Source organism: Herpailurus yagouaroundi, unplaced genomic scaffold, assembly GCF_014898765.1.
Source record: "Herpailurus yagouaroundi ecotype Mexico unplaced genomic scaffold, PumYag 163, whole genome shotgun sequence".
Taxonomy (NCBI): Eukaryota; Metazoa; Chordata; class Mammalia; order Carnivora; family Felidae; genus Herpailurus; species Herpailurus yagouaroundi.
The window spans coordinates 29,955,177-29,980,440 of NW_024412404.1; the positions used below are offsets into that span (position 1 = coordinate 29,955,177).

At 41.3% G+C, this 25,264-nt stretch overlaps 1 protein-coding gene and 1 long non-coding RNA gene across 2 annotated transcripts in view; one reads left to right on the forward strand and one right to left on the reverse strand.

The window, feature by feature from the left end:
- The first annotated feature begins 2,049 nt into the window (after positions 1 to 2,049).
- On the forward strand, positions 2,050 to 17,432 carry ZNF239 (zinc finger protein 239). The gene is made up of 3 exons (XM_040485793.1): positions 2,050 to 2,149; positions 3,061 to 3,101; positions 15,607 to 17,432. The coding sequence occupies exon 3, from the start codon at positions 15,836 to 15,838 to the stop codon at positions 17,090 to 17,092; it is 1,257 nt and encodes a 418-aa protein (XP_040341727.1). The 5' UTR covers positions 2,050 to 2,149; positions 3,061 to 3,101; positions 15,607 to 15,835; the 3' UTR covers positions 17,093 to 17,432.
- Positions 6,027 to 25,264, reverse strand: part of LOC121036960 (uncharacterized) — a 61,017-nt gene continuing 41,779 nt past the window's right edge. Inside the window, exon 2 of the long non-coding RNA XR_005793546.1 lies at positions 6,027 to 6,856. This is a non-coding gene — a long non-coding RNA (uncharacterized LOC121036960). The remainder of the gene's footprint in view (positions 6,857 to 25,264) is intronic.

Here is a 25,264-nt window from a genome sequence, read left to right on the forward strand (position 1 = left end):
CAGGATGTCTATTCTCATCAGCTTGTTCATCATAGTGCTGGAAATTCTAGCTCATGCAATAGGTCAGAAAAAACATAAAGGGAATATAGATTGGAAATAAAGAAGGTAAACGATTTCTAATTGTAGATGACATAATTCTCTATGTGAAAAATGTCAAAAAAGCATTTAAAAAAGAAAACCCTCTGGGGGCGCCTGGGTGGCTCAGTCGGTTGGGCCTCTGACTTTGACTCAGGTCATGATCTCATGGTCCATGAGTTTGAGCCCCCTGTGGGGCTCTGTGTTGACAGCTCAGAGACTGGGGCCTGCTTGGGATTCTGTGTCTCCCTCTCTCTCTGCCTGTCCCCTGCTCACGCTCTGTCTCTCTCTCTCAAAAATAAATAATGATTTAAAAAAAAATTTTTTTAAAGAAAACCCTCTGATAAGCACTAAGTTCAGCAGAGTCTTACACAAGATCAGCACACAAAAATTAATCAATTTTCTATATACTAAACAATAAATATGTGAAATCTGAAATTAAAAACACAATATCACTTATAGTATAAGAAAATTAAATATTAAGGTATAAACTTAACAAAACACATACAGGATCTATATCCTGAAAATTACAAAATTTATTTATGTAAGATGCTGCCATTAGGAGAAACTAGGTGAAGGACACGGGGACTTCCCTGTACATTTTTTCCAACTTCCTGTGAATCTATAATTATTTCAAAATAAAAATTTTAAAAATACATGAACTGAAACAAATTGGGGAATAATAATGTGTTCTCGCACAGACAATAATGGGTGAGTGTGAGCACATGCTATGTATGAATGTGGTTGTGTGGGAACATGCTGTGAAGGGGTACAGATTGTGTGTATGTATATAGTTTGTGTGAATGAGTATGGGGTATATGTTTGTAGGCAGGCTGATCACTGTCAGCAGAATGCTGTTCAACACACATCCCAAGGTCCCAGCACCACCCTGGGAGGAAATTCTCCAGGGATCATTCTCCGGGGATTCTAAACTGCACAGAACACAAGGTGAAGGTCTTTGTCCCCCTAACAACCCCGCCTGAGGCCCCTCAACTCATCCCTACAAACACCTCCTGACATTTTCTAAGTATAATGCACCATAATTCGGTGAGAGTTACCTTCAACCATCTAGAAGCCTGGAAAGTTTCTGAAACACTTTAACCCCCTTTGCCTTCCTGGGGGTTTCCTCGAAAAGGGCTGTGGTTACTGGGTCCCTTTCATAAATGAGAAAACCAAGTTTTCAAGGGGAAAATTATTTGGAAACACAGGGGAATAATAAAGGGAATCAAGTGTGAAGAACACGTGCTCTGGAATATTCAGAAAAAAAATCTGGACTTGAATCCATACTTTACCCTTATGATGAGACACTGAGTATGCTTCTTGAAACTTCTAAAATGTAAAAGCTGCAAAATGGGGTTACACCACCCTCCCTCGACAGTTCCTGGAACATCGTAGGCCCTCATGTTTGCCATATGAATGAACTTTGGAGCCAAGACGGTGAGGCCAAATAGCATATATTCATTTCAAAATATTTTTAAGGGTAAAGACAAAATTACAGGTGATATCTTTACGTTCTTTTCACACCAGTAACACTTCAAAAACTAAGAACACTTCAATGGGTATTCCTAAAATAACTGACACACTTGTAATAAAAAAATAATAATAATAAGGAGTGCCTGGGTGGCTCAGTCGGTTAGGCCTCAACTCCAGCTCAGGTTACACTCTCATCCTTTTTGAGCTGGAGCCTACGTAGGGCTCTGTGCTGGCAGCTCCAACCTTGGAGCCAACCTCGGAATCTTCTCTCCCTCTCTCTGTCCCTTCCCCTCTCACGCTCTGTCTCTCTCTCTCTCTCTCTCTCTCTCTCTCTCTCAAAATAAATAAACATTAAAAAGTTTTTTTTTTTTTTTTAATAATAATAAGGTAACTTAAACAAACTAGTCTCTAACCTCGAAGGACAGCTACCCACTGAACCCCCGCAGCCGGGAACTGGCCCGGACCTTCGCCGGAAGTGTGCGCCGGAAGTGGGTACGACCGGCCCGCAGCTTTCTGGGACTTGTAGTTGGGCGCCCTTAGGCGCGGGCGCGGGTCAGTGTCGGGAATACTGCGCTTGCAGGTGTAGGATTCCACGTGGGAGGTGAGACGCGCAGGACAGGCAACGCTGCGGGCAGGGAGGCATTCTGTGGTTGGGAGGTGGGAGTGACGCGGTGGTGGCGCAGGACCGCTGAGACCCGAAAGCCTGGCGGGGCGGCTGTGAGAGGGCTCGCGACCAAGAGGAGGTGCGGCCCGGGACCGCACGTGTGGGGATGTGGGGGTGTGTGGGGAGGGGGTGGAGGGGTGCATGGGGGGTGGGAGTCGCGACCGCCTCTGTGTCCGCCTAGCCGGACCGCGATCACCTGACACTAAACGGCCCCAGCGCAGAAGCGGCTGCGGCTCCGAGGGGCCCATCTCTCTCGCCCGGCTTAGCTCTGGCATTGGCCGGCCTGGAGGCTTCGAAGTTGGCCGTACCGGCCATTTCTGTGCCGGTGACTGGCCTTATTCCAGGGTTTGCGGTGGATGTTAGGCGACCGAGAGGGACCCCTCTGAGAGACCTAGGTTTCTGTCCCCACAGCACTGTCCTCACACCCCAGAAATGAGGCAGGTCGGGGAAAGCGCCTCGGGGAGTGGAAATCCATTCTGAGGCAAAGCATCCAAGCTGAGAGCTCCTACTGCTCTTTCTAGAACTTCAGGACTGAAATCAGAATCCCTGAGGAAAGGGACACATCCTAGTGTTGCTGGGAGCAGCGGGATTTACTTACCTTCGTGGGTTTGGGGGAGAGGGTTGGCCTGTTCAATCCAAAGCCGTGTGGAGAGAGGTGAGGGAGGGGCAGCACGGAGAGACTAGAAAGAAAGCTCGGGAGATGGCGTGGGAAGGGCTACTGAAGAGGGGTTAGTAGCAGGAGCTCAGTAACTTTTTTCCTACAGTCTTGCTGGACTGGCTGGTCTGTACCCTGCAAGGTGGACTTGATTTTCATGGCTGTTTCTCTTTCCCTGACGCCACTTTTCCAGGACGGTGACCTTCCAGAGAGGAGGAAATGACCTAGTGCCAGGTTGGTGAGTTGGGGTTTCTTCTCTGTGAAAATGCCATCTCTCTGAGAATGGACAGAACCTTTCTAGCTTGGAACAAAGAAAGAACATTAGCATGAATTGGGTGCTCATCTGGTGTCAGGTCCTGTCTTTGTTCTGTACGATCTTTTTATTGTCAGACGTCGGTGTGAGACCTGAAATATTGTATACATATGGGTGTAAGAACATTAATATGCTAAGGGCATATAGCTACCAAATGATGTCGCCAGAGTCCTCACAGGTGGCCGCTTACTTTAAATTCCACATCAGTTTTCACTGAACCACCCTAGCTCCATGAACTTGGCCCACTCCCCAGAGCACTGCGCTGTGCTCTCCCATTGAAAGAGTCCACACAGCGTCTTTGCCTGGTCCTCTCTCAAAGCCTCCCTTTTCCTGCCAAGGCATTTCACTCGCATTGAAAGTTATTCAGAGTTCTCACCTGTTCCAGCCAGTGCTAAGTGGTGTCAGGAGAACAAACAGAATTATAAATTGTGGTGCTTTTCTGCATGAGCACATTCTGTGTGTGAAAGAATACACATCTTAATAATAACCATTTATTAAACATTAAAAAGTTTGGTAAATGCCAGCACAGTTGTTACCAAATCACTCCCAGTAATACTTCTTAACCAAGCTGTTCATCAGAGTTACTGTGGTGGTTTTTAAGAATTCAGATTCATAGACACTACCCTCACCCCAAACCTACTAAAAGGAGAGTTTCACTTTTTTTTTCTTTAATCTTATTGGCCTCTGTACATCCAAAGATTTGTTGGATTTGTTGTGAGATATATCTCTATAAACTTAACATGAGCGTCATTAAGGTAGGTAAGATGGGTTATTTATCTTTTATGCTCTGGTTGCTTTGTTCCCTTCACCAACATACCTACATGTTTAATTGGTCCAATAAATTGTTAAATTACTGAGTAGTACTTTTGTAAAAACTGATTTCTCATTTGTCTCCATAAAACCATTCCTCAAAAGTTACCTCGAGGTTAACACTTAGAATCATAGAATGTTTGAAATGGGAGGGGTCCGCCAGCCCCCTCTCTGCCTTGGGACTGGCATTTTACAGAGAGCTCTAAATCTGAGGGAGCTGAAGGAAAGCACCATGTCCCCTGTTGCAGAAGCAGCAGAGTCAGAAGGAAACCCCATGTCTTCTAACTCTATGCTCTTCCCTCTCCATAACTAAACAGGTGAATTATATCAGAAGTTACTTGAATAAAATATCAGGCTGGATTTTAAGGAAGAAGTAATTGGTTCTTTGCACCACCACCAGAAAGACCATCTTTTTGCTTGGCAAATACAGTTCTTAGGTACATAGGAAGAGACCGTGAGCTCTTATAAAGATCTGTTTAGAGGACAGTAAGCTGCCCCAACGTCCTAAGAGCATGCCATCTCTGTGCCTTGAAAAGGAATTGAGGACTTCAAGGGAAATTAATGTGAATGAAACCCTGTGCTCTATATATTTTCCTTCCTTTTCCTCTACCTAGGCCCTGATGAAGATTATTTATCATGAAGTTGGGAATTGCTAATATAGTGGAATTTTGAAATTCTGGTATATATTAACAACTTTTGAATTTATTTATTTTTTTTTTAATTTTTTTTTTCAACATTTATTTATTTTTGGGACAGAGAGAGACAGAGCATGAACGGGGGAGGGGCAGAGAGAGAGGGAGACACAGAATCGGAAACAGGCTCCAGGCTCCGAGCCATCAGCCCAGAACCTGACGCGGGGCTCGAACTCACGGACCGTGAGATCGTGACCTGGCTGAAGTCGGACACTTAACCGACTGCGCCACCCAGGCACCCCAACAACTTTTGAATTTAAAGAAAGACTTTATTCCACCAATATTTATTGAGTGTTCTCTTATGTACCAGACATTGTCCTTGAGTCTGAAAGGCAGGAGTCCCAATTTAACCCCTCCCTCTGTGACCTTGAGTAAGTCACTTCACTATCATGAGCCTTGGTCTTCTCATCTGTAAAATTAGAGTGTTTACCTTGATGATCTCAAAGTTCACGTATACTTGTATCTTTTCATCATTCATTTAAGTTGAATGTGAATTTGTAACTATCGTTTAGATCCCTAGTCAGTTGTGCTAGTTGCTGGGGATTTAAAGATTAGTTGAACATGGCTCCTATCCTTTAGAATCTTGTAGCCAATTTGGAAGACAGACTTTATAGCTATGGTAGAGATATGTGAAAAATACTATGAGATCTTGAAGGAAGAGGCATTTAACTTATCCTCACGCTTCAGAAAGGCAGTTGTTGATTGTCTTGAAACTGAAAGGAGTTGCAAGATGAATGGAAGAAATAAGTCAGGACAGAAGCAGCATGTAAAGGGCTATTCTAGATTACAGCATGACATTTGGTTAACTGCAGGTAATCTAGTCTGACGACAGCACTTGTCTACCTCCTGACTTCTGCATTACTGTTTTCCTGCCTCTGAGTAAATTGTTGGATCCAGCAAGGATGGGCTCTGGAAAGGAAGTGGAAAGTTACATGATATAAATAGTTTTAAGGAGTTTGACATTTGTCAGGTGGGAACAGGAAACTGCTAGTCCCATGACCTTTCCCTTTGGTTAGCCTTCAGGATACTGAGTCTACCTTGGGTGTAATTCATTAGCTCCACTGATATCAGGGGAGACTGTTCATTATTCAGATTCCTTCCCCCAGCTTTGTCTTTGGCAGAACCACTATTTTCTTTCCCTTTATCACACTGATACCTTTCATGTGGCCCACTGTCCTACCATTTCTTATCCCGGAATCTTTAGTCTACTGCAGAGTTAGTAGTCCATCAACATATCCTTTCCATTCTTGACATGGAATTCTCCCCACCACTTTATCTGTGGGATCTTAAAAAATTAGTAACTCAGTCTTTCAGTCTCTGGATTGAAAAATGACAAAACTGGTATTTTAAAGACTTGGTAAGGATTTATTGTGGTCTAGAATAAGAAACGGGGGCCTTACCTACGACGGTGGCAGTGAAATAAAGAAGAGGTAACACTTTGAAGGGAGATTTAGGAGAGAAGAGTTCATAAGATCTGAAGTGGTTTGAAATTGCTGAGGTAGGGCGGGAGTCTTAGACCATCCGGATGACTGAGTGGAAGGAAGATGGTTAAAAAATGAAAGGGGAAAAAAGATAATTGATGGACTTGAATTTCAAAAGGAAGAAGATTGAATCTAGAATGCGACGGGAGAGGTTCCCTCATACATAAAGAAACCTTGTTCTCTGAGGTTGAGAAGAAAGTCTGGTTGAAAGGAGTGGCTAATCCTAATGCTTGACGTTCCCCCGGCCCCTGTCCTCACGGGTGTATGTATGGCACCCTGAGGCAGCAACCTCCACTTCTGCCGCTTTTCTTTCCCACCTTCACGCAGGAACTTGCAGGCTTCTTGAGCCCAATCTCATCTCTCTCTCTCCTCAGATACAGTGGAGACCTGAGAGCTTGGGAGGAAACTGCTGCCTTCCCTCATCATTACCTTCCACTGGTGACAAGTAGGGTAGTCCTATCGTTCCTGCAAGCGGCCTGGTTGTCTTCAGTTTCCTGAGGCACGAGTGGGTAGAGCCCCTTCAGCCTCAGGCCTGAGGTGTTGGAGTTCTGAAAGTTAGCAGGTTCTTCCCTGGCCCAGAGTTGAGCTGCTTCTGTGGCTTCACTTCGTTCTCATTTTATGTATATTCTGTCAGTCTGCTTTTTAGGTGTGGCCTGTAGGCTGGTGGCAGCCCACAGACGGCTTGTTACCAGTCTGCAAAGACACAAGGAGAGACACTGAGAGTGTTTAAAATAGTTCAATATTTTAATAATAATTTAATAATTTAAAAATGGCTTCGGTATTTTCTATGTCTGGGTTTTTATTTTCTAGTAACTCTTTTTTATTGTATTTTACAAAAATGTGACAAGTCTGACATATTGGAAACTTTTCAAAAGAAAGTATTCCTTCACCAGAGGTAATTTGAGAAGTGTTGCTCCATCCACAGAACTCTGGAAGGAACCAGAGTCACTGTGAAGTTAACTAAATAAATGTTTGGACGCCTGTTAAATGACAGGCATTGCTTGAGGATGCAAGGATCAGACGCCTCTCTGTTCTTAAGTAACATATATCTTAGTGGGGAGAGATGGTAAATAAGAAAGCAAATGAATAAATAAGAAAATGAGATAAGGCATAAGTAGTGCAAAGAAATGAAAACAAAGAGAAGTGATAGTTTCTGGATGCTACTGTGGATTACACCATCAAGGAAATGCTTCTCTGACAGCGGTCGTTCAGCTGAGACCTGAATGAAAAGGAACCAGGTGTGTGTGGATGTGGGAAAAGAATGTTCTGGGCAGAGGGGACAGCCAGTTTAAAGGCCCTAAGTTGGGATAGGTTTGATGTTGTCAAGGACCTGCAAGGTCACTGCGGCCAAGTATGACATGTAGGGAGGAGTGACTTGGGTTGAGGTTGGAGAAGTGACAGGACCCCAGTCTGTGAAGCTTTGCAGACTAAGATGAAGGGTCTGGATTTTACTCAATGTCTGTTGCAAACCTTTGGAGGGTTTCCTGCCTGATGTGATGTTTTAAAAGATCACCCTGGCTACTATGTGGAAAATTCATTGTGTGCGGTAGCAAGTGTGGAAGCAGAGAGACAAATCGGGAGGTTGGTACAATTCAAACTTAATATGGCTGTGCTCATAATCATAATCTCCAAGGTGGAGAGAAATGAGTAGATTCTGATGTGTTTTAGAGATAGAATCGATAGGACTTGGTATGGATAAAATGTGAGGAAGAGAGGAGAGAATCAAAATGACTTCTAGGACTTTGGCTTCAGCAACTGGGTGGGTTGTGTGGTCATTTACTAAAATGAGGACCCCCTAGGCAAAAGCAGATATTGATGGAGATTTTTAGGAGCAAGAGTTCCACTGGGGCCTATTAAATTTTAAATGCCTCCTAGACATCCAAGTGCAGATGTTAAGTGGGATTTGGAGTGTAGAGGTAAGGGGAAACATTGCTGGGAATACCTAAGGATAGTATTTTATGGTATGTGTGTATGTGCTATTTTCTTTTTTCCAGGAACGTTCAACTACTTAGTTTAGAAGTAGAAAGAACATGATTGATAGGACTAGGGAAAGACTTGAAATCAGAAGTATACTTTGGGGGGGAAAAAAAGAAGTATACTTTGGCTGGGAGGAAAAAAAAAAGGAGGAGTTAGCAGGTGGTGCTCTTGATAAAAGAGGTGTGATGGAAGAGAAAGAACAGGAAGATGTTTTTAAAGAGTAGGATAGTAAGAGATTAATATTTCAAAAGCAGGGTGGTCCATATAGCAAAATGGCCCTGGTTATGGTTATTGAGTTTGAAGAAATGAGGCAGAGATGATTAGCACTAAAGTAGCTAAGAAACGTGAAGTTAGAGTGTTTAGCAAATTGTTCTCTTGAGTGTTGAGATTATCAGGATAATGATAGGAATGGGTGGAAAAGACAACTCAGCAATGTCATGAGATGACAGTGACAAGGAAAGATTCAGTAACTGGACAGCTTAAGCTTGGGTGAGTTATGGACAGGAAGGGAAGGATTTGGATAAAAATAGCAAAGTGGATGAGAAGAGAAAGTTGTTCCAACAAAACTTGACTTAAATGACTCATATCCCTGAACTATACTCTTCTGTACCCTTGTTGTCCAGTGCTACCAACCCCACATTCCTTCCAAGGCATTTGTGCAAATGGTTGCCAGTCGAGGAGAAATGTGCTAAATGTTTTAGAAGCTAGTAACATTCAAGGATGTTTCTTGGGGCTTCACTGAGGAAGGGCAAGGCTGTCTGGACTCTGCTCAGAGGAAGCTGCACTGAGCTGTGATGCTGGAGAACCACAGTTGGTCTCCATAGGTAAGAACATGAGCCTGGACACCTGCCTATTAGAATCTTTGTTTCTTCAAATTTAAATAGTGATGGGGCCCCAGGGGTGTAGTTTAGGAATTGATGTTTCCTAAATTTTTTTTTTTTTTTTTTTTTTTTTTTTGGCACAAAGGATGTTTCTGATTATTCTATGCAGCCAAAGAATTTGGCTTGTTAAGAATTGGAGAATGTAGGGGCGCCTGGGTGCTTCAGTTGGTTAAGCATCTGAATCTTGGCTTCAGCTCAGGTCATGATCTCACAGTTCATGAATTCGAGTCCACATTGGGCTCTCGTCTGACAGTATGGAGCCTGCTTGGGATTCTCTCTCTCCCTCTCTGCCCCTCTTCTGCTGACATGCGTGCTCGCTCGTTCTCTCTCTCTCAAAATAAATAAATAAACTTTAAATTAAAAAAAAAGAATTGGAGAATGTAGCTTTACTGAGTCATCTTAAAAACCATACCCCTTATAAAATCATCCCTTGGGACTGAATTTGCTTTCTGTACAGTTACCCGATCCTTCTTGTCTCCCAGTTGTGATCTCTCAGACCAAGGTGAAGATCATTATATAATGGAAAATAAACTCCAAAGGAATCAGTTAGGCATCATGGCAGATTATAAGCCCAGGCTAATTCATGAAAGAGGAGTCCCTTTTTTAATATTCCCGGAGTTCTTTCTGAAGTTCTCTGGTCTGTGGAGAAAGCTAAGGCCTCAAAGGATAGTCTCCACATACTGATCTCCCTTTTTCTAGTCACTTACTCCCCCCCCTCCACGGCTTCCTTTTCAGAAGTTTGTGGTCTTTCCCATTTACACTGACCTTCTTATCTGAACTCTTGTCTTTTCCCACATTTTCCCCACATTGGCCTTGTACTATCTCTGCTTGACTTTATTTTCATTAAATATCCCTTGCCCTACAATGTCTAGTTTCCATTGCTTCTTTTCTTACACATTCAGGGATTTATCCATCTCCCCTTCTGAATAGAAGAAAATACTTTTGATGAGACAAAATTTCATACCATAAAGTAAAATATGGATATAACTGACAGTTTTTCTCAAAAAACATTTTGACTGCTTAAATCAAAGAAGTTAAACATTTTTGATATAATAATTCATTTTTAGGTATCTACTGTAAGGAAATAATCAGTACTCCAACTGAAAATCATGGAGAATGATAAGTCATTATAGAATTATTTAAAATACTGAAGGGGCACCTGGGTGACTCAGTCAGTTAAGCATTCAACTCTTGATTTTGGCTCAGGTCATGATCTCACGGTTCATGAGTTTGAGCCCTGCACCAGTCTCTGTGCTGGCTGTGCAGAACCTGCTTGGGATTCTCTCTCTCCCTCTTTCTGTGACCATCCCCACTTGTTCTCTCTCTCTCAAAATAAATAGATAGATAGATAGATAGATAGATAGATAGATAGATAGATAGATAAAATGAAATAGTGAAAAAATTACTCACCAAACATATCAGAAGGTGTTGGTTATACAAATTATAGTGGAACATATAAGAGAAAAATGTGTACCCATTAAAAAATTCAATGATAAAAAATTTTTAGGGGTGCTTGGGTGGCTCAGTCAGTTGAGTATCTGACTCTTGATTTTGGTTCAGGTCATGGTCCTAGGGTCATGGAATTGAGTCCGATGTGGGGCTCCATGGAGCCTGCTTAGGCTTCTCTCTCTCTCTGTCCCTCTCTCCCACTTGTGTTCTGTCTCTAAAATAAAAAAAAAAAATTGTTTTAAATAATTTTAAATGTTTATTTATTTTGAGAGAGAGAGTGAGCATGGTGAGGCGGAGAGAGGGAGAGAGAGAATCCCAAGCAGCCTCCACACTCAGCACTCAGTGTGGAGCCTGACACAAGGTTCGATCTCTTGAACTGCTAGATCATGACCTGAGCCAAAATCAAGAGTTGATGCTTAACCGACTGAGCCACCCAGGCGCCCCCACAAAAGGCTTTTTCACAGATGTAAGATACATATATACTTACTAGATTAAACCATGTGAAATTGCCATCAATCCCGTAGTAAAAACAGACATTGTACAAAACCACCAAAAAGAAATAGCCTGTAATAATGGCTATCAGGGTTTTTTTCCTGCCTCTGTCCACATGGTTCTCTTCCCTCAGTGACTATGGCTCTTGAACCATTATTTTCAACTAAACCTGTGAGGCAAGCACCACAGAGTGAAGAAGTCCCTGTAAGTAGTGAGAGGCCTGTGCTTTCATTTTCTTTATATAAACATAATGCCTGTGCTCTATGCTTCCAGTTTCAGTCTCAATGCTAGGTCAGTCTAGTTTTAGTATAGTATCTCAGTATAGTTTCGTATGGTATCTCAGTATAGTTTTAATGTTTATTATAATATACTGCTAATTTTCAGTTTATCAGTATTTTATATTTTATATTGACTTATTTAAATCATAAATGAGGATTTAGCTCTTTTACATTATTTTCCCCAACATTCATCCACGATTAATGCTTACATTGCTTTGACTTCATAACGCTTGTTCCCTGCAGGGTAAAGTAGTGTACTATAATTACAGTTCCTTTTTTTTTTTTTTTTTTTTTTTTTTTTCCTTTCCTAAAGCTAATGCTTGCTTTTTAAAGTATTTTATTTGGGGTGATTTTCCATGCTGTTTTATAGTGGCTTGGTTAATTATTATAGTTTTCTCTTATGTAACAACAGTCGATTCAACTTAACTGTCTATTTTATTGACTTCTTTGCTCACTGCGATTTCTTGTATTGTGTATCATCTTCTTCACAATCACTTTTCCTCCAAATGGAAGATAATGCTCAATTATTTCAGGCTTCCAGTATTGTTTATTGGTAGTTCGGTGTTAATATATTAATTCTCATTTATTTGCACACAACCTGTCTGGATTTCTTTCTGGATGGATGCTTTTGTGTTTTCTGGTATTTTTTTTTTCCTTGAAGTCCTGAAGTTTCACATACAATTTTTAGCATTCAGTGAGCACTGAATTGTGAATTCTAAGAAATATTTTTATCTGTTACTGCTTTGATCATTTCTCTCCCTCCCTTCAGTCTTCACCATATTCACGGAACTACTACAAAATGGGCTTTTAGGGGCGCCTGGGTGGCGCAGTCGGTTAAGCGTCCGACTTCAGCCGGGTCACGATCTCGCAGTCCGTGAGTTCGAGCCCCGCGTCAGGCTCTGGGCTGATGGCTCAGAGCCTGGAGCCTGTTTCCGATTCTGTGTCTCCCTCTCTCTCTGCCCCTCCCCCGTTCATGCTCTGTCTCTCTCTGTCCCAAAAATAAATAAACGTTGAAAAAAAAAACAAAAAACAAAATGGGCTTTTACTTTTATCTTTCCATCTGTCTCTTTTTTTACTCTGCATTCTAGGAGAATCCCTCAATCTTCCATCTTAGCCATGTATTCATTTTGCTTCTCGACCCATTGAGATCGTAGACCTTAGGATCAGACAGCTTGACGGTAGCTGTGACATAAGTTACTTAACCTTTTCAACCTTGGGTTTCCTCATGTGTAGAATGGATGTCATAAGAGTTCCTCTTACATAAGATTGTGCAACTAGTGCCTGAGTATTTCAAATGGGCATGACAGGGATAGTTGTAATCCTTTTCAGTCCTTTTATTAATTTGAAAGAATTCTGATTATTTTTCATAGCAATGTGTTTATATTTTATTAGATTATGTTGTTTTTCTAGATGCGATATCCTCTCAGATTTCTCTGGGATTTTAATGACGTACCTTTTAAATTCTGTTTCCTCTGGTCATTATTTCTTGAGTTTATGCCAGTCTTCATTTATGTTAGTTTTCTGCTTTTTTTTTTTTTTTTTTTTTAGTCTGCTTATATTGTTTTTATTGTCTCATTTTTTTTTTCAAAAGGCTTATGTTCACAGTATGACACTGGAGTATGTATCCTCAGCTGATGCTTGGCCCTCTTTGGTGCATGCATGCTGTACTTATAGAGGACACCTCTGCTGATTGGGTTTGAGACAGATATAAGAATCCAGATGGTGGGTGGTTGTAAACCCCTTTTTTAAGGTTGCCTTTTCAGTGCAAAATTACCTGGGATGTGCCCTGCTTCTCAATCTCTAGCTCTGAGGTATCTCTCTTATCAGAAATCCCACTTCAAGGGTTACCTCGAGCCTTACTCTGGGCACATGTGGAGTCAGTTGCTTCTTTTTGTACTTTAATCAACCCTTTCATTGTGCAGGTTCAGTATTACCTCAACTTCTGCTTTTCTCTCCAGCGCAAATAATACTATTAGGAGTTTTTCTTTGGCAGACCATTTATTTTGTTCTTGAGGCTTTCTGTGGGGCCACTACCCTTAGCCACCCAATGTTTCATTTTTTTGTAGGGAAGAGGGTGCTTGGGAGAGTGGTGCTGCTAATGGCAACAACTTGTCCAGCCATTAGAAATGCCTAACATTAGGGGCGCCTCGGTGGCTCAGTCAGTTAAGTGTCCGACTTCAGCTCAGGTCATGATCTCGCAGTCTGTGAGTTCGAGCCCCGCGTCAGGCTCTGTGCTGACATCTCAGAGCCTGGAGCCTGTTTTGGATTCTGTGTCTCCCTCTCTGGTCCTTCCCCTCTTGAACTCTGTCTCTTTCTCTCTCTCTCTCTCTCTCCAAAGTAGATAAACAAAACTAAAAAAAAAGAAAAGAAAAGAAATGCCTAACATGAATTAATAAACATGTTTCCAGGGTAAACCTCTCTTTATAACTGTTGATTCTGAGTTTGGAATTTGAATTTCTAGGATTTGTTGAGATCTTAGTCTTTTGGAAGCCCTTTTCTCTGTATGTGATTTGAGCTATGCATTTGGGTTTTGGCTTTTTTGTTTGTTTATTTGTTTTTGGTTTTTGTTTTGTTTTGCTTTGTTTTGTTTTTTGGTTTTTTTTGGATTCTCCATCAGTTCTCATTCATCTGCTCTTTATCATCTAGGAGCTTCTCAACATTTTTATTCTGCTAATTGTGGCCTATTTTTACAAGACTATTGTGGACTTCTTTTTTGTCACCTCAGTGTAATATTAAGATACTCACTCTTGGGGCACCTGGGTGGCGCAGTCGGTTAAGCGTCCGACTTCAGCTCAGGTCATGATCTCGCGGTCTGTGGGTTCGAGCCCCGAGTCGGGCTCTGGGCTGATGGCTCAGAGCCTGGAGCCTGTTTCCGATTCTGTGTCTCCCTCTCTCTCTGCCCCTCCCCCGTTCATGCTCTGTCTCTCTCTGTCCCAAAAAAAATAAATAAACGTTGAAAAAAAAAATTAAAAAAAAAAAACTCACTCTAATTGTTTTGATGAACATACATACTCGTAAGTCTAAAATCTACATTCCTGGCACAGTTCTCTCTCAGGAGTTCCAGGCCCATATTACTGAACACTACAAGAACAGCACCACAAATTAAACAAGGCAGTTTGTGTTTGTTATTGGTCCGCACTTTCCCATTCCAGCCTGTCTTACCAAGTACACCCCCATACCTGGTCAATTCAAGGATCCTGGTGGGTGCCTCCTTCCCCTCCTAAGTTTAGTCAGTCATCATGTGATTTACAATGAATTTCTCCCTTTGTGTTGATAACCATCCTAATCACTTTGCTTCTGATTTGCTGCAGCAGTTGTTTCTCTACCTAAAGTCTTGCTTATTTCTGATGGTGTTTAAAATCACAAAATCAGGTATTTTGCTCCCCATTGAAGTCCTTTAAATCCCTGAGGGTTGTAATCCTAAATCCTTATAGTACATGCCAAGCCCTTTGTTCTGGCTCCTGCCTTCCTCTTAAGAGCACACTTTTTACCACTGTCACCTGTTTTATATCCTCCACAAGGAGTTGTGTATAGTTTTCTGGAGCATGTCATATTTTCTCTGCATTTTCACTCCCCCCCCCCCGCCCCTTCCATTTGCTCCCAGAAATCTTCCCCGAGGTTTGGGTTGAATGCCTGTACTCTGTGCTCCCATGACTGGTTGTGCGTGCATCTGTTGTCATACTTATGGTTATCACTGTTGATACTGTCTTTCTTCCTAGTAGGCTGTAGCTTGTTAACCAGAAGAATTTCTATTTTCTTCTTTGTATCCCAGCACCTTTTAAAGTGGGTTACCAATTTGAATGCAAATTTAATTAAAGTACAATGAAGTAAAGTGAAATGAAATGTTATTTGTGACAAGGACACATTCATTGCCTATGCAAGGTTAGGGGGAGAACAGTTTTTTTGTTTGTTTGTTTAAAAGCCGAGACAAGAGGGGCGCCTGGGTGGCGCAGTCGGTTAAGCGTCCGACTTCAGCCAGGTCACGATCTCGTGGTCCGTGAGTTCGAGCCCCGCGTCAGGCTCTGGGCTGATGGCTCCGAGCCTGGAGCCTGTTTCCGATTCTGTGTCTCCCTCTCTCTCTGCCCCTCCCCTGTTCATGCTCTGTCTCTCTCTGTCCCAAAAATAAATAAAAAACGTTGAAAAAAAAATTAAAAAAAAAAAAAAAAAGATAAAAGCTGAGACAAGATTTCTGCCTTGTGTAGCTAAGCCTTCTCTCCTTCTGACATTAACCCAAAGGACATGACTATAAGGATGAGACTGAACCTTTTCCTAGTTACTGAATCTTCAAGCATTAGGCATTCTAGTTCCAAAATCTTGAAATCTACTCTTTGTATGTTCTTATCACTGAATTCTCTTTGTTCCCTAGGAGATTTGAATGAAAATTCTCTGGAGAATCTTCAAGAAAAAAGACTTAGGGATCTATTACGTAGGGGCTTTTCTGCTGGCTAATTTTAGAAGATATGGCCAGCACAATAACAGAGTCAGGATTGTATTGTGAATCTTCCAGGAGAAGGGTACAGGAATCCTGAACTAGATTGTTCCCTTTGTCAGAAGTAGGGAGAAGCATCTTCTGTATTTCCAGAAACAAGAGCAGTATGGTGACTCTTCAAAGTGATGATTATAAAAACATGGCAAGTGAAGAATATTTGTCTTTGAAAGTCCCAAGCCAAGTGGCCCCAAAGGGCTCCTCAGTGACTTTCTGCAAAAATGAGCCCCAGGATCCTCAGAAAAGTAAAAGTCTGTTTATAACTGAAGAAGGCACTGAGAGAAAAGTCTTGGGAGGAGAAAGTCCTCCCACGGACCATTGTTCAGAGAACCTTCAAATTAAACTTTTGTCTGATGTAACAGAACTGGTCTCGCCATTGGTCAGTGGCGAGGCGACTTGCCAGAATGGCCAGTTGAGAGAATCTTTGGATCACTTTGACTGTAACTGCGAAGACATTTGTGGTTGGAAATCACAAGTGGTCGGTTGTAGTCATCAGAGAGCTCATACAGAGGAGAAAGCCCGCAGCCATTACCACTGCAGGAAAAGACATAACAACAGCTCAGGCAGTAATCCGTGTGAGAAAATCCACACTGCAGAGAAGCTACACAGACGTAGTCAGTGTGGTAAGGACTTCAGCGAGCGCTCAGAACTACTACTTCATCAAAGACGCCACGCAGAAGAAAAGCCCTACAAATGTGAGCAGTGTGGGAAGGGCTTCACGAGGAGCTCCAGTCTCCTCATCCATCGAGCAGTCCACACGGATGAGAAACCCTATAAGTGTGACAAGTGCGGAAAAGGCTTCACAAGGAGTTCAAGTCTGCTCATTCATCACGCAGTCCATACAGGCGAGAAGCCTTATAAATGTGACAGGTGCGGGAAGGGCTTTAGTCAGAGCTCCAAACTGCACATTCATCAACGGGTGCACACTGGCGAGAAGCCCTATGAGTGTGGGGAGTGTGGTATGAGCTTCAGTCAGCGCTCCAACCTGCACATCCACCAGCGAGTCCACACTGGGGAGAGGCCCTACAAATGTGGGGAATGTGGGAAGGGCTTCAGTCAGAGTTCGAACCTTCACATTCACCGGTGCATACACACAGGTGAGAAGCCCTTCCAGTGCTACGAATGTGGGAAGGGCTTTAGCCAGAGCTCTGATCTCCGCATCCATCTCAGAGTCCACACTGGAGAGAAGCCCTATCACTGTGGCAAGTGTGGGAAGGGATTTAGCCAGAGCTCAAAACTCCTCATCCACCAGAGAGTGCATACTGGAGAGAAGCCCTATGAGTGCAGCAAGTGTGGGAAGGGCTTCAGCCAGAGCTCCAACCTGCACATCCACCAGCGGGTTCATAGGAAAGATCCTATTAAATAAGGTCTACTGGAAAGACTTAAACATTTTTAATATCACTCTTCCCTTTATATTCTCAGGAGAGAGATCATAGGTTATTCAGATATGTTCCCTCACTGAAATTTATTCATTCATTTAAAGTATTTAAGTACCAAGCACTTTGTCATGCTATTCAGAGAACCGATTGTTCTGGTTCCTCAGATGGGTAGAGTGAAATATCTGTACTTTGCAGTTCAGCCAGTGTTATTAGAACTGTATATCCTACCCCACATTTTTAAGTGCAAAAAACTTTATATTTGTGCAAGCAGAACATGTTTCCCTTTGTTCACATTCTGAGAAATTGAAACTCTGGTTTCTCTTCAAATCATGTGCCTTGTGTTTTTCCTATTTCCTTCCAGCCTTGATGAGCTCTCTCTGAACTGTGATTGCACGTGTTAGTTTTAGGTCAAGGGAGTGTTGGGAGATACTATGGGCATGAAATCTCTTGTGTTCATGAAAAAAAATATACCAACAGTGTGTGGCCACGTGGCAGGTGGTAGAGAGGAGCTACTTGTGTGGTACACCCCATACACTGTTTTACAGAATATTGAACCCACCCCCCTAAGGCAGCTGCCTAGGAACAGAAGTAGTTCTTTTTCCTGGGTGCGGCTGGTCTATTGGGGTTCTTCCAGATCTCACCACTTCAGATGACCCCCCGCCACCAAACTAAAGCCAAATAGGGTACATATACCATGTTGAAACATAGCAGAAATGAAATATATCTAAATGTATTTAATTCCTCACTACCTCATTTCCTTAATTTTCTTCAGCACTCATGTCTGCGCTAAGCAAAACAAAGGAGTCCAGAGAGAAAATTTCTAGTATTTTTCTCTTTGGGCTTATCTCTTGTTTTAATATTTGCTGTACCCCCCAAAAGCCATTTGTTTTCACAGAATCCCCAGCCTGTTTAGGTCTCACTATAGATCTAGAAGTCTGATTTATAAAATTATTCTTATATTTGGCTGAAAGTACTTCACATAAAAATAGCTATATGGGGCACCTGGGTGGCTCAGTTGGTTAAGCCTCCGACTCCACTCAGGTCATGATCTCACATTTTGTGAGTTTGAACCCCATGAGAGGCTGTGTGCTGACTGCTCCGAGCCTGGAGCCTGTTTTCAGATTCTGTGTCTCCCTCTCTCTCTCTGCCCCTCCCTGCTCACACTCTGTCTCTCTCAAAAATAAATAAATGTGAAAAAAAATAGCTATATAAAAACATTTTAACCTATTTGGAGAGTATGTTTGGGATGACCAGGCTTAAAATATGCAATGTATCACATATAATTCACTTGCAGTGTGAAGCTAGGACACTTCAAAGAGACATTTGTCCCCTAGAAATTGATACAAGAAGCGGAAGCAACAGTTGAAAGAGAAGTGATTATGTACATAACTAAATTGAAATTTACTATACAATGAGCAGCCCTCATTTTCTCACTAATGGTTAATGATTCCTCAAGCAGTTCTCAGGTGGTTACCTAGTGTTTCATATCCCAGTTTTCCACCAATAACTTGTATCCATATATGAAAAATATGGATGCTTATTAGCTTGAGAACATGGGGTTATAACTAATATATCCTGACCAAGGTAAGCTGAAGTAGTTAACTGGACATAGATAACAGGAAAAGTATACATTAATTTTGGGGAAACAGCTCATCTCTATTAAGGAATAAAGAAGAGAGATTAAGACATTTGCCTTTAAGAGATAGTTCCAGAATATTTGACTCCACCCTTGAGTAAGCGTTCCATATGCAATGATTAGGGTGATGATTAAGCATCTGCCCTTTAGCCATTCCATAATGTCTCACTTGTTTGGGTACTCTAAGGCAACATCACAAATGATGTGATTCTGTTTCACCAATCTCTAGAATAATGAATGAATGCCTCTCATTCCTTCTACCCTCAGAGATCATACCTGAGTATCTATTCAGGATTTCACTCTTTGTCACATATGTCTTCTAACTCCCTGATATATGGAATCTAATTGGGGTTTGGAGCCAAATATGATCACAAGAACCTGTGTGTTTTGAGGATAGAGGGAGGTCGGAAGTCCAAATCTCAAATGGTTATAAAATAGCTTATTTTTCCAAATTTCCTTTTATACATAACTTATGATATCAATTTTTTTAACTATGTTTAGTTTTTACTATTTTCTTTTAAGCATCATCTTCCTTAATACAATTGAAATATGATCAGAGTCCTTGCGAAGCATTTCACGGATTATGGGAAAGAAGTTTGTGGAAAAGAGGGATTTACACGTGAAAATACAGGGGGAACAACAGGGGATATGTCACATTTCATCAGATCTTAAGAAACCATTGATTGTGAAAAAAGCACTTTGCTAAGATACATCCCAATTTCATGAAAAAAATATATGTGTGCTTTAGGATTGTTGAAGAAGAGTTTTTTTCAGAGTTCAAGGGTTGCCCTAGGCTTGATACTTGATTTGAACAAAGACCTTTGGCTATTCTCAGTAATCATCAGTTATATTCAATTGATAATTCTGTCACTATATAGGTTACAGATTATTTGTTGAGTACTTGGAACACTTTTACAATTCTTAAAATTCTTACCTATTCATTGGGTGCTGTTCCTTCTGTATGGGTTGTTTAATATCTTAAAGTCAAAATACTAGTGAATATGTGATCACTACTTGTCACATTTCCAAATTATAATGTTTAACTTTTTTAAGATTTTATTTTTAAGTAATCTCTACAACAAACATGAGGCTCAAATTCCCAACCCCGAGATCAAGAGTTGCATTTTCTACCAACTGAGCCAGCCGGGCACCCCTGATATTTTAATTTTTCCTTCCCACCCCCCACCCTGACAGCCAGAGTTAGGGGATAGAACGAAATAGGGAAATTCCCATGGCTTTCCCATTGTACTTTCATTGATGAGAAAGCATCATGACTGGTCATGGAGTACAAGACTATACCCTAGGTAATGAAAGCCAACAAAAGTTCAAAGCAATATGCCCAAAGAAGTTGCAAGAGTAAAACTGGCACCAGATTGGTACCTGAAGGCAGGTAATAACAGCAAGTAGGTTCAAGAGTTAGATCTGGGAAAAGCTAATACATAGGAACATGTGGCAAGGGCCACAGAAATGTCAGCGTATGGTCAACCCAAGCAAAATGACTAGCAGAGAAAAGGCTAGAAAATGCGCTTTTTGTTAAACATCTCTCTGGACAGCATTAAAATGCTAAAAAGAAATTTTTTACATTTATAAAACCACAGCAATAAAGGACAGGAGGAAGACCATAACAAACAAATCTCAACAAAAATTTGAAAGATGGAAGGGGGGTGGCTATTGTATCAGAGCAGAAACAGGCACCATTTAAACTGCTTGCATATGAAGATAAGGACAAAAAGTAACCAGTTTGGCTCCAGTCTCAGAAATGCTTAATACTGTGGAAGACAGGAGTGAGACATGAAGGGAAAGCAGTGAAGTTAATGGCCAAGTGTATATGGAACATTCACTTAACCCCATACACCCATGCCCTCCTCTCCAACCCCTGTGCCTTTGCCAACCAGACATTTACCCTCCAGCAAGAGGTGGGGAGTTCTTTGCAGAAATTGGCCCGGAGGGAGAGACCTGTATTCTGGCATTTGAGAATCCAACAGTAAAACAGTTATCTTCTATCTCCAATACTTATAGCTTCAAAATGCACGAAATAAAAACTGATAAAATTGGGGCACGTGGGTGGCTCAGTCGGTTAAGTGTCTGACTTTGGCTCAGGTCATGATCTCACGACTCATGAGTTCAAGCCCCGCATTGGGCTCTATGCTGACAGCTCAGAGCTTGGAGCCTGTTTTGGATTCTGTAACTCCCTCTCTCTCTGCCGCGCGGGGGCGCGGAGCCCCCCCCCCCACACACACACACACTCGTGCTCTGTCTCTCTCTCTCTCAAAAATAAAATAAAAACATTGAAAAAAATTTTTTGAATGATAAAATTGAAGGGTGCGTGGCTGACTCAGCCAGTGGAGCATGCGACACTTGATCTCAGAGTTGTGAGTTTGAGCCCTGTGTTGGGCTCGGAACCTACTTAAAAAAAAAAAAAAATCTGATAAAATTGAAATAAATGTAGACAAGTATGGTTATTTCAAGTATTTCAACACTTAAGTGATACCACAAATAGAAAATCAGTTAAGGCTGCTTAACTGAGTTACCCAGGTGAAGGGCAATCCAGCTGTAAACAAAGGCACGCTGAAACTCTGCAAAATGTTCTTATGTTAGCTACTTGACTATTAAGATTCTCTTAAAGTTTTAAACTGTCAAAAAAACAATCAGTTAAGGGTAAAAAAGACCATCAACTAATTTGATTAAATGACATACATAGAACACCACCCAACAACAGCATAATGTACATTCTTTTCAGGTGCAAATATTGTGAGCTATAAAACGAGTTTCAAATGATTTAAAAGAATGGAAACTATACAAGGTACGTATAACCAGAAAATAATTAAATTAAAAATCACTAACAGATATCTGAAGAACCCCAGATATTTGGAAATTAAGTCACCCTCCTAAATGAGCCATGAAGAGGAGATAAAAAGGAAAATTTGAAAATATTTTGAACTGAAAGTATATACCGAAATATTTGGACCTACTAAAGCAGTGTGGAATTTTAAACTTTATGCCAATAAATTCAACAACTTAGGTGAAATGTCAAAACTCCTTGACAAGCAAAAACTACCAAAACTCACTCAAGAAGAAAAGAAATGTGAGTAGCCCTAAAAGTTGAATTTGTAGCTGACAACCTTCCCCCACAAAAAAAAAAAAAGTGCAGACCCAGATGGCACAAATGAATTCTACAAATATTTAAGGGAGACAGAGCAACAATTCTATACAAATTCTCTTCTAGGAAGAAACACTTAACAACCCATTTGTGAGCCAACATTACCCACGTACCAAAGCCAGGAAAAGACCTCACAAGAAAAGAAAATCATACATCAACATCTCTCATGAATACAGATGCAAAAATTCTTTTAAAAAATAGCAAATTGAAACTGCTATCTATAAAAGATGGTAATACCTCATAGAGTTTATCCTAGGAATGCAAGTTTGCTGTATCATTCAGAATCAATGTATTTCATCATACTGACATACTAAAAAAGAAAAACCCTATCTTATTTAAATGCAGAAAAAGTATTTGAAAAACATCAACATTCATGATTAAAAACTCTCAATTGGTAAGGAATTAAAGGGATCATCCCCAGTCTAACAAAGAGTGTCTATGGAAGAACCAGCACCTGACATATTTAATGGTGAAATAAAAAGCAGTTTCCTTCTAAAACTAGGAAGAAGGCAAAGATATCTACTCCCCTCTTCTAGTCAACATTGTCCCAGATGTAGCTGGTGCAACAAGGCAGTAGAGGAAAAGAAGGGGGACCCACCATAAGTCTGAGCATGCACCGTATGCCAGGCTGCATTGGTTTGGGGACAATTGAGCTGGGCCTAAGTATTGGGACAGAGCACACCATTAAGGGATAGAAAAGACACAGATGGGGGGCACCTGGGTGGCTCAGTTAAACGTCTAACTGCGGCTCAGGTCACGATCTCACGGTTCGTAAGTTCGAGCCCACATCAGGCTCTGTGCTGACAGCTCAGAGCCTGGAGCCTGCTTCGGATTCTGTGTCTCCCACTCTCTCTACCCATCCCCCACTCATGCTCTGTGTCTCTCAAAAATAAACATTAAGGAAAAAAAAAAAAGAGTCACAAAGACCCAGGCACATGAAGGGAGAATACCATATGACAGCAGAGACATTGGTGTACAGTTGCAAGCTAAAAAACACCGAGGACAGAGAGCCATTACCAGAAGCTAAGAGAAATGAGCAATGTAAACATAAACACTGTAAACATAAACACAAAACCCATAAAGTGCTATAAAGAGAGAAAGAAAAAAATTGGATATGGTTTCAAGGAAGCCATGAGATAGTAACAAAAGAATAGGCAATAGTATTGAATCTTGCCCAAAACTGAGGGGCAAGAGAATATATTAGATTACAGAGTAAGGGGTATTGATTGGGAGGAGGAAGCATGATCATGCAATGTGTGAAAAAGCCATACAGATGCCTCTGATAGTCCTTTCCCTTCTTCTCCCCACCCCTCCAACGTTAATCTAGGCAAATCCTAAGCAAAACCCATTGTTAGTGTTCCTTTTTTCTATTCCCTATGAGTTATATAGATATCACTATCAGGGTTCCAGTTCAAGATGGCAACAAAGAGGGATCCTGAACTCACCTCTTTCCATGGACATACCAAATCTATAGCTACATACAGAACAATTTCCTCTGAAAAACACCAAATAGGTAAATCACTTTATTTTGTTAAGGTGTTTTTCTGAGGTTTTATTTTGTGCTTTCATTTGGAACGTATTCCTCTGTTTTTCCATTTTCCTTCACTTTGCAATGGTTTAGTGCATTGTATAAAACAACCACCTCTCCTAGTCTTGAAGGAGTGTCCTTATATAGGAGATATACCTTATTGTTCAACCCAAACCTTTGTGATTGTCTAAGCACCTACCTTATTTTTAGTGGCTCCCAGTAGTTCAGGATGTGACAAGATCTGTGAGTGTCCCGAAGAGGAGAATCCCAGTCAGCATCTAAATTCAGACTGATTGAAAGCCAGACCCTCAAGCAGCAGCTTTTAAAGTATGCAAATATATCTCTTCCAGAGAAAGACTGGGAAATCACTGTTTCCGTCTGCTCACTTTGCACTGGGCACTGGGGTGATAGCCAGTTAAGAACTGTTTCTTTCTTTGCTATCATCCCATAGAACCCATGAACACCAGCCCCACTGGCCACCACAGCCAGGCTATGAAGGATGTGTCCCCTGGGCAGCAAACACAAAATTGCAGGCACCAGACTTGTACACAGACTCCTCAGAGACACTGATGACCTGGGGCGGGGCAAAGAGATTGCATAAAGATGGTGCCCACTGACATCCCAAGTCTCTAGAAAGGATTGCCGTCCTTAGAACATCCGACTATATAGAGTTACATCTATTATGATGGTGACACAGCAGTGCAATGTCTTTTCAAACAAATAAAACCATGTCACTATGATAACCATATGGTTAAAAAAAGAATCACACTATTGAGTTGATGAATTGCAAGTCTAGATGTGAAAGTTTTTTTAAGGTTTTAGTAGAAAACAGATGAATAACTTCATGAGCTAGGAACAGGCAAAAAAATAGGACACAGCAGTAACCACAAAAGAAGAGAATTGGAATACATTAAACTTAAGATTTTCTGTGCAAAAAAAAAAAAAAAAAAAAAAACAGCTATTAACTAAGTAAAAAGGCAAGCCATGGTGGATGAAGATACTGCAATTCTTATATATGACATGACCAAGACTGTGATTCAAGAATATATAAATAAAACCTACAAATTAATAAGACAAAAGCTGGCAACACAATAGAAAAATGAACAAAAGACTTAAGCACTTCACAAAAAGACAGCTTATCCAAATAGCCAGTGAACACATGGAAAAAATATTCTACTTTATTAGCCATCAAGGAAATGTAATAAAAACCATAAGGCAGGTTTGCCTGGCTGGCTCAGTTGGTAAAGCATGCGACTCCTGATATTAGGGTCGTGAGATCAAGCCCCATGTTGGGTGTAGAGCTTACTTTAAAAAAACAAAACCCACAAGGCAGAACTACACATCCACCCTAATGGCTAAAATGAAAAGGCAGACAATACCTGCATTAGTGAGGATGTGAAGAAACTGCAGCTCTCATACACCTGCTGTGAAAAACTAAATTGAAGCAACCAGTTTGGAAAATGGTGGCAGAATCGACCAAAGCTGACTATATGCATATCAAATGACTTAGGATTTTACTTTTGGTGTATGTTGAACAGAAATGCATTCATATATTCATCTAAAGTCACGCACTGAAATGTTAATAGCACTATTTGTCAGAGCCAAGAACTGAAAATTCTCCAGTGCTTGTAACAGAACAGGTAAAGTGTGGTATACTGACACAGGAGAATATTACACTACATTACTTATCACCAGACCCAGGGCACCTGGGTGGCTCAGTCGGTTGAGTGTCCAACTTCGGCTCCAGTCATGATCTCACCATTCATGAGTTTGAGCCCTGCATCTATCTCTCTCTCTCTCTCTCTCTCTCTCTCTCTCTCTCTCTCTCTCTCTCT

Coding starts and splice junctions, on each gene's coding strand:
- ZNF239 (XM_040485793.1), top strand. CDS start 15,836: ATGGTGACTCTTCAAAGTGATGATTATAAAAACATGGCAAGTGAAGAA.